Source organism: Carassius carassius, chromosome 21 (assembly GCF_963082965.1).
Source record: "Carassius carassius chromosome 21, fCarCar2.1, whole genome shotgun sequence".
NCBI lineage: Eukaryota > Metazoa > Chordata > Actinopteri > Cypriniformes > Cyprinidae > Carassius > Carassius carassius.
Window position 1 is genome coordinate 12,296,409 of NC_081775.1, and position 8,690 is coordinate 12,305,098.

General features: G+C 38.8%; 1 protein-coding gene across 1 annotated transcript in view; it reads left to right on the forward strand.

Moving 5' to 3' along the window:
* LOC132098257 (glutathione hydrolase 1 proenzyme-like) overlaps positions 1–8,200 on the forward strand; it is a gene marked incomplete at its 5' end in the record, with an annotated part of 32,120 nt that extends 23,920 nt beyond the window's left edge. Inside the window, 6 exons of the mRNA XM_059504429.1 lie at positions 4,997–5,133; positions 5,363–5,550; positions 5,714–5,841; positions 5,924–6,036; positions 6,400–6,513; positions 6,651–8,200. Coding sequence (XP_059360412.1) covers positions 4,997–5,133; positions 5,363–5,550; positions 5,714–5,841; positions 5,924–6,036; positions 6,400–6,513; positions 6,651–6,797 — 827 coding nt within the window. The remainder of the gene's footprint in view (positions 1–4,996; positions 5,134–5,362; positions 5,551–5,713; positions 5,842–5,923; positions 6,037–6,399; positions 6,514–6,650) is intronic.
* Between the last annotated feature and the right edge of the window lie 490 nt (positions 8,201–8,690).

The window sequence follows — 8,690 nt, forward strand, 5'->3', positions numbered from 1 at the left end:
AATCTGAATGCTGTTTTGCTTGTGAATTTGTTGGTTTAAATTCACTTAAGTTTACCGCTTCTGTTATAAGTGTAATCAACATAAGGTTGCATGTTATTCTGTTAAATTGTTGCAAGTATTGAAAAGAAAAGAAGGTTAATGTTAAGTATGAATAAGGAGACAGTTAAGTCTGCATTATATTTAAGCCAAAGTCTAAGTGATTTAAGAGATGGCATAGTCATTTTTATTTTACCTGGTAAGCTTCCTAAACAAAAGGGGAAATATGTTGTGTATTGAGTTACGCTTTAACCTGTAGAGGGCGATGTAGCTCACATGGGACTGAATGTTTGTAGGAATGAAAAGAGAAGAGAATAAAAAAAGAAAAAGCAACAAGTGAAGTTGATGCTAGTGTCAGGTCTCGTCTGTTCTGCTGCAATTACAAGATTAAAACATAACAAACTAACTTATCATCAATAGTGGCTCTCACATAGTCCTTCTCTTAAATACTGATCACTTAACTTATAACGCACACCACATAGGTGATGACGTAGAACGACTATGTGAGAACCACTATGGATAAGTTCATTCTGCCGCCTTGTTATTATTTTCATGCACTCTATTATGTGATGCATGCAAAATACATAGTTTCAGCTGTTACAAAGTCTCTATCCACAAACAGACGTACATCGTCTTCAGATATAAGGTATTTCATTGCACTTTAACAAGTAATCTGAACGGCCTATATACGTGCAATATTTTAAATGAGCCCTCACTAACTGAGTTTAATGTCACAGTTAAGTTAAAATGCATCTCATTCTTGTTTCTGTGGTGTTGCGTCGAGCTCGTCATGAGGCGCACGGTCCAGAGTGCTGTATGACTAATGACTAGGGGAAGTCCTGGCCTAATGGTTAGAGAGTCAGACTCGCAATCGAAAGGTTGTGAGTTCGAGTCTCGGGCCGGCAGGAATTGTGGGTGGGTGGAGTGCATGTACAGTGCTCTCTCCACCCTCAATACCACGACTTAGGTGCCATTGAGCAAGGCATCGAACCCCCAACTGCTCCCTGGGTGCCGCAGCATAAATGGCTGCCCACTGCTCTGGGTGTGTATTCACAGTGTGTGTGTGTGTTCACTGCTCTGTGTGTGTGCGCTTTGGATGGGTTAAATGCAGAGCACGAATTCTGAGTATGGGTCACCATACTTGGCTGAATGTCACTTCACTCACTCACTCACTTGCATCAGTTCACTTGCGTGGTTTAAAACACCAGAACAAAGAGTCTCTTTCTTGCTCCACCCATGCACGATAAGATAAGATGACGATTTGAAAAATGACCATATCGCCCAACACTAGTACAGCTGTCACATGTATGCTCTGTGTTTCTGTTCCCCCTGCCTTGACCTAGTTCTCCTTTGTTGCTTTGATTAGTTCATTAGTTTCCACCTGTGTTCATTAATTATTTTATTAGACCATTTGGTTTAGTATTTATAGGCCTGTCTCTCCTCAGTTTGCTTGTCCTGTCTCTGTCGTGTAAAGAGGTTGTTTTCTCCATTTTTCCCCTGTGGATTTATTCAATTCTGTTTGTTTGATATCTGCCTCCTTCGTACTCCTTCGAGCTCCTTTCCCCAGCAACCCATGACAGAAGACCGGACCTACAAGAAAGATGGACTGGGCTGAGCACATTCTTCTGAACATCCAGTGGGATGGAAGGCCTTTGGAGGGATATGTGGAGTAGTTCCTGAGTTTCTTCCATCTAGTGAGCTGGAGTGATCATATGCTTAATGCGTACTTCCGGATGGGACTGGACGATGATAAATTATTCAGATTCTTGTCTCCATAAAATTGTTAAACCCATTGCAGACTTTATTAATTTTGTTCTTGATTTAAATTGTTCAGATTTTTTGTTGAATAAATGATAACCATCCAGTCCCTATCCAGAGGCATGTTGGCACTCCAGCTCACCATAAACCAGCACCCTCCAAATACTGCTTCAATGAACCCACTCCCTCCTTTTCTCTCGCATTTCCCAGAGTCCTCCAAAGCTTCTGCCTAGTCCTCAGCACAGGACCGCCGGCCTATCCGCTGTCAAGTCCGCCGGCCACCGATGACTCAGTGCTCTAAGATATGGCGCTACCTCCAGAGTTCTTGGCTCTTATCCTCACCCCATTATCTGCTCCAGAAACTTCTCTTTCGTCTCCGCTGGTCCCGTCCAGCCCTCCATCGTCTCCTGAGTGCCTAGAGTTAGCCAGCCCCGCTTCACCAGTGCCCACTCCTCCAGAGTGTGCCACTCCCAAAATTCCTTGTGGTGGGCCTGTGACCGAGCCGGCTAAGGTCACAGAGGATCCACCATGACTCGCGGAGCTCCCTAATCCACCCTAGAGGCCCTCTTTGTCTCCACCTAGTTCCTGCCCTCCAGGGTATCTACTAATGTCACATGTACAGGCGCATCTCAATAAATTATAATGTCCTGGAAAAGTTTATTTATTTCAGTAATTCCACTGTATTAAATAAATTCAGTGCACACAGACTGAAGTAGTTTAAGTCTTTGGAAATTTTAATTGTGATGATTTTGGCTCACATTTACCAAAACCCACCATTTCAACAAATCATCTCAACAAATTAGAATATGGTGTCATGGCAATCAGCTAATCAACTCAAAACACCTGCAAATGTTTTCTGAGCCTTTAAAATGGTCTCTCAGTTTGGGTCACTAGGCTACACTATCATGGGGAAGACTCCTGATCCGACAGTAGTCCAGAAGACATTTATTGACACCCTTCACAAGGAGGGTAAACCACAATCATTCATTGCCAAAGACGCTGGCTGTTCACAGAGTGCTGTATCCAAGCATTTTAACAAAAAGATGAGTGTAAGGAAAAAGTGTGAAATAAAAAGATGTACAACCAACCGAGAGAATCGCGGCCTAATGAAGATTGTCAAGCAAAATTGATTCAAGAATTTGAGTAAACTGCACAAGTAATGGACTGAGGCTGGGGTCAAGGCATCAAGAGCCACCACACACAGACGTGTCAAGGAATTTGCTGAACCACAGACAATGTCAGAGGCGTCTTACCTGTGCTAAGGAGAAGAAGAACTGGACTGTTGCCCAGTGGTCCAAAGTCCTCTTTTCAGATGAGAGCAAGTTTTGTATTTCATTCTGAAACTAAGGTCCTAGAGTATGGAGGAAGCATGGAGAAGCTCATAGCCCAAGTTGCATGAAGTCCAGTATTAAGTTTCCACAGTCTGTGATGATTTGGGGTGCAATGTCATCTGCTGGTGTTGGTCCATTATGGTTTTTGAAAACCAAAGTCACTGCACCCGTTTACCAAGAAATTTTGGAGCACTTCATGCTTCCTTCTGCTGACCAGCTTTTTGAAGATGCTGATTTCATTTTCCAGTAGGATTTGGCACCTGCCCACACTGCCAAAAGCACCAAAAGTTGTTTAAATGACCATGGTGTTGGTGTGCTTGACTGGCCAGCAAACTCACCAGACCTGAACTCCATAGAGAATCTATGGGCTATTGTCAAGAGGAAAATGAGAAACAAGAGACCAAAAAAAGGAAGATGAGCTGAAGGCCACTGTCAAAGAAACCTTGGCTTCCATACCACCTCAGCAGTGCCACAAACTGATCACCTCCATACCACGCAAAACTGAGGCAGTAATTAAAGCAAAAGGAACCCCTACCAAGTATTGAGTACATGTACAGTAAATTAACATACTTTCCAGAAGGCCAACAATTCGCTAAAAAGTTTTTTATTATTTTTTATTTTTTTATTATGAAGTATGAAGTATTCTAATTTGTTGAGAATTGGTGGGTTTTTGCCAAATGTGAGCCTAAATCACCACAATCAAAAGAACCAAAGACTTTGAGTTGAATTACTGATATAAATGTACTTTTCCATGTTAATGAGGGCAAGCAGCATCATGTTATGCTTTAAGGAAGAATGTACACGCAGCAGATCATTGCAAAATATGCAAACAAGGTGAGCAGTATAAGGTCTTGTGACACCCTCTGGGTTTAATTTGTGATAATGATCAGATGACTGTATATTATCCATCTTATGTTGCTTACTCATCGTCACTGCAGTCAATAAGTGAGATGCAAGATGGTGCCAGTTGAGTTTGAATCTGATAGTAGTGCCTCTTTCAGTTTGGACTAATATACAGCGTTGCCATGGATGACGGAGAATAGCAAATATCCACAAAGTATTCAAGAGAGTTGTGTAACTTAAACACAGAATATGGTTTTGCATTCCACTGCACTGCTTGTCCATTATTTATTATATGTAAATATGCGCTAGAAGAACATATTTGACCATATCTCACATATTTTGCAGTGTATTGTACATGACAAGCATTCTAAAAGTAAAAATGCAATGCTCAAGGCACAGTAAATCCAACTTGTAATTAGTCTTTAGATACTTTTCATTTTGCCTTCAGGCTGCCCTGTGTCTCACCTATTTAAAACCTAAAACGTGTTCTGGGTTTAAAAACACAAGATGAAAGGTGTGTTTTTATTTATTTTTAAAACTTGAACTAATTTTACATTAAATGCAGTGTTTAAAGAATGGTGTGTCATGTGTGATTCTAACACACAAGACGTGAGTGCAGCAGTCAAATACATAAGGGATTAGCAAAGGTTTACATAAAAAAACAATGAAAAGCAGTGCAGTGAAACAAAAAATTCAGGTCAGTATTTGTTTTAAGGTCCAATTCTCGCTATTAACAAACAATTAACTACAACTTTTGTAATTAATAATAATTAGTAAGGTAGGTTATAAGGATATAATCATGAAGAATATGTGTTTTAAGTACCAATAAACAACCAATATATAATTAATAGGTATGTTAATAAGCAACTAGTTAATAGTGAGAATTGGCACCTATACTAAAGTGTTACCAAAATGTGTTCTATGTGAATGAAGGCTTTCTGAATTATGCAAGGCGAAGTGTTTGCGTATCCTAATATGAATATGCATAACAGTTATAATTCATGTCAAGGATTCAACTCGTTTTCTAGGTTTCAACTTCTCATACACCAGTGTCTCAACATCAGAGAAGAGGACTCTGACTTATCATCGCATTGTAGAGGCGTTTCGTTTTGCTTATGCCAAGAGGAGTAAACTGGGAGACCCGCGTTACCTCAACATCACTGACGTGAGTTCAACTAACTGTACATAATTTGTTGTTTTTGTGTCTCACACAAGGAGTTTTGAGGACTTATGCATTTTAGCTCAAGATCTGTGAAGTGGTTTAAAGAGTCCTTTATAAATAATATCCGATACAGCAGATGATATTTTCCCAAGGCCTCTAACTGTTCCTATTTCATGCACCTGTGAGTTTAATGGCCTTTGGTAAATCTATTTTCAATGATCTGCTTTCCCAGCTCATCCACAACATGACCTCAGACTACTTTGCAGACAACATTAGGAGTAAAATCACAGATGACACTACTCACCCAGACAGCTACTATGATCCTGAGTACTTCGTCCCTGATGACCATGGCACAGCTCACCTGTCAGTCATCGCAGAGGATGGGAGTGCGGTGGCAGCCACCAGCACCATCAACCTTTAGTAAGAGAAATACAGCACTTGACCTGCATTTCCCTGTTCATATATATATATATATATATATATACACTGTTCCTCTTATAATAATTAGTATGCTAATATTTTAGTCTTGAGCCCTAAAAATGACAAGAATCTGATTGTCTTGATCTTTCTTGTGTTTTCATAGTTTTGGCTCAAAGGTGATGTCACGCTCAACTGGCATTATCTTTAATGACGAGATGGATGATTTCAGCTCTCCTTACATTAATGATGGCTTTGGGGTTCCCCCTTCACCCAACAACTTCATTCAGCCAGGTACCAAAATTAAATGACAGATTATCTCTAGACACACAGGTAAGATTTTTTTTTTAACATACGACTTTTGTCTTTTGACAAGGTAAAAGACCACTTTCATCGATGAGCCCCACGATAATATTTGACAAACACCACAGAGTCAAAATGGTGGTTGGGGCCTCAGGGGGGACGAAAATCACCACTGCAACTGCTCTGGTAACCACAAACACAAAACAGCGTTTAACTATACTCACTGGATGCATATGGCCAGCATACAGTAGTGTTTTCTAACCCTGGCTTCCCTTACGCAAATGTAATATACAATATGTATACATTTCCATATATGAAATATATTGTCATATGAAGTAAAAAGCATATATGGAACCTATGAGAAGTTTGAGCATTCACTAACAGTCAAAAGTTTTGGAACAGTATTTTTTAGATGTTTTTAAAGAAGTCTCTTCTGCTCACTAAGCTTGCATTTATTTGATCCAAAGTACAGCAAAAGCAGTATAATTTTGAAATATTTGTACTATTTAAAATAGCGTCTTTTCACCTCTCTTTTTCCACTTCTCCCAGGTGATCTTGAACTCACTGTTCTTTAATTATGATCTGAAGAAAGCAGTTACAGAGCCTAGAGTCCACAACCAGCTCAACCCCAACATGACAGTTGTGGAACAGGACTTTGAGCAGGTGGGTCCCTGGACTTAACTGAACTTACCTAATTTAAGACATGATAAAAGGTTTAATGAGTCACTAAAAAGACAGTTATTTGTATTTTTTTATTATATGTTTCTGGTTCTTTGTGAATGTGTCCACACATGCTACAGAGTGTTCTTGATGGCCTGGCTCAGAAGAATCATGTAACAGAGCTGCAGAGGACACCAGGAGCAGTAGTCCAGGCCATTGTGCGACAAGGAGACAAACTCTGCGCCGAGTCTGACCCCAGGAAAGGCGGCTATCCTGCGGGATATTAAACAACACTCCCTCTCTCCCTTCTCAATTTTTGTGGGCCTTCAATCATTGGTGACTCAATCAAGAACCAGTAAAAATGAATATACACATTGTAAAGCAATGCACCTCTCAGTCCAAACCGTCAACATGGACCCCAATGCACAAGGTTACACAAAGACTCCCTGTATTTATTAACATTTTTTTTTTTCTTTTTGATGGGAAAATGTTTTATTGGTATCATCAGTGCCTAACTTTCATATTGAACGGTCTGTGATATTTCCAAGCTTATTTATTCCTTTTGTGTGTAGAGAAAGAGGATTGATTATCAGTATGTGGGGGTCCTTTGATACCTGATCCCACTGTATGGGTTTTTTGTTGTGTAATGGAGTTCTTTGGGTTAATGGACATGTTAAGAGCGATTCAAAATGAGCAATACAAAACGTGCCTGTGAAAGTGACAAAGTCAGGGAATTAATTATAAAATTAATCTTAGTAATAAAAATAGTTCATGTATTTATTTGCCAAAAAAAGAAAAAAGAAAGTCATATTGGAACATGATCTCTTTAAGATTCTGTTTTTATTTATTTATTTTCATGGTAGACACACTGTAATAATAAAACACTGTTAAAATGTGTGGAAACTCTATTATATTACCATCTATAAGCTGAATGTTTCACTTAAAGCTCTAACCAGTGTAATGATATTTAAACAGTGAACTGGAATGATAATGTTCTTATGGTAAAATCATGGAAGAATGGCATGTACAGCTTTAGATTACCTCACTGGACACGTTCGCCTCTGTAGGCTATACAGCCATTCTCTCATGAGATGACTTACATAATGTGAAATGCTGAATTGTTATTGTTATGAGTAAATGACTTGTGTATGTGAAAAAGACCCGAGTTCCAATGCAGAAAAACATGTTCACCTCAGGTCTATTATTAGCTAATGTTAGTCTAATTTTATGTTTAAATTACATTAAAAGTAATAGTTCACTCAAAAATGAATTTGCTGATAATTTGCTGTCATTCCATCCGAGATGTAGATCAGTTTGTTTGTTCATCAGACCAGACTTGGAGAAATGTAGCATTACATCACTTGCTCACAAGTAGATCCTCTGCAGTGAATGGGTGCTGTCAGAATGAGAGTCCAAACAGCAGATAAAAACAATGAATAAAGTGAAATGAAAAGCTGTGTTTGTAAGGGACAAATCCATCAAGGTGTTTTAAATGTAAACGTTGCTTCTGTCCATAATCCAAAATCTTCAGTAAAAAAAAAGTATATCCTTTGTTGTCCTCTTACTTTAAAATTCAAATTTGTTTATATCTGTTTGGACTGTTTTCTCTTTGTTCACATTTCTGTCCTGAATCAGACAGAACAATATTATGTAGAGAAGACTTGTATTTTAGTCAGAAACAACGGTTTGATAACGGTTTGGTAAAAAAAAAAAAAAAAAAAACTAAATGATGACCTGGAGTTGTGTGGATTATTGTGATGTTTTATCAGCTATTTGCACTCTCATTTCGACGGCACCTATTCACTGCAGAGGATCCAGAGGAGAAAGTGATGTAATGCTAAATTTCTCCAAATCTGTTCTGATGAAGATACAAATGCAACTAGATCTTGGATGGTCTCCTTTTTAACTAATTTTTGGTATACTGTTCCTTTAAGGGCTATCACTAGACTGCTTGTCTCCAAATCATATAACTGCAATATCATGCTGTTTAATGTACAGATCACATTTAAGCTATATCATGAAGCTAGACATGTTAATGTTTATCATGAAGTGACACTGTGGTGTTAATGTATAGTGCATTCAGAGAAATACATGTGTGTATATATTTTTTAAACATCCACTGTTCTGTGGCTGTTGTTATGCTGTTAATTAAACAGTTTTTGGACCAATGTATGTTTTCT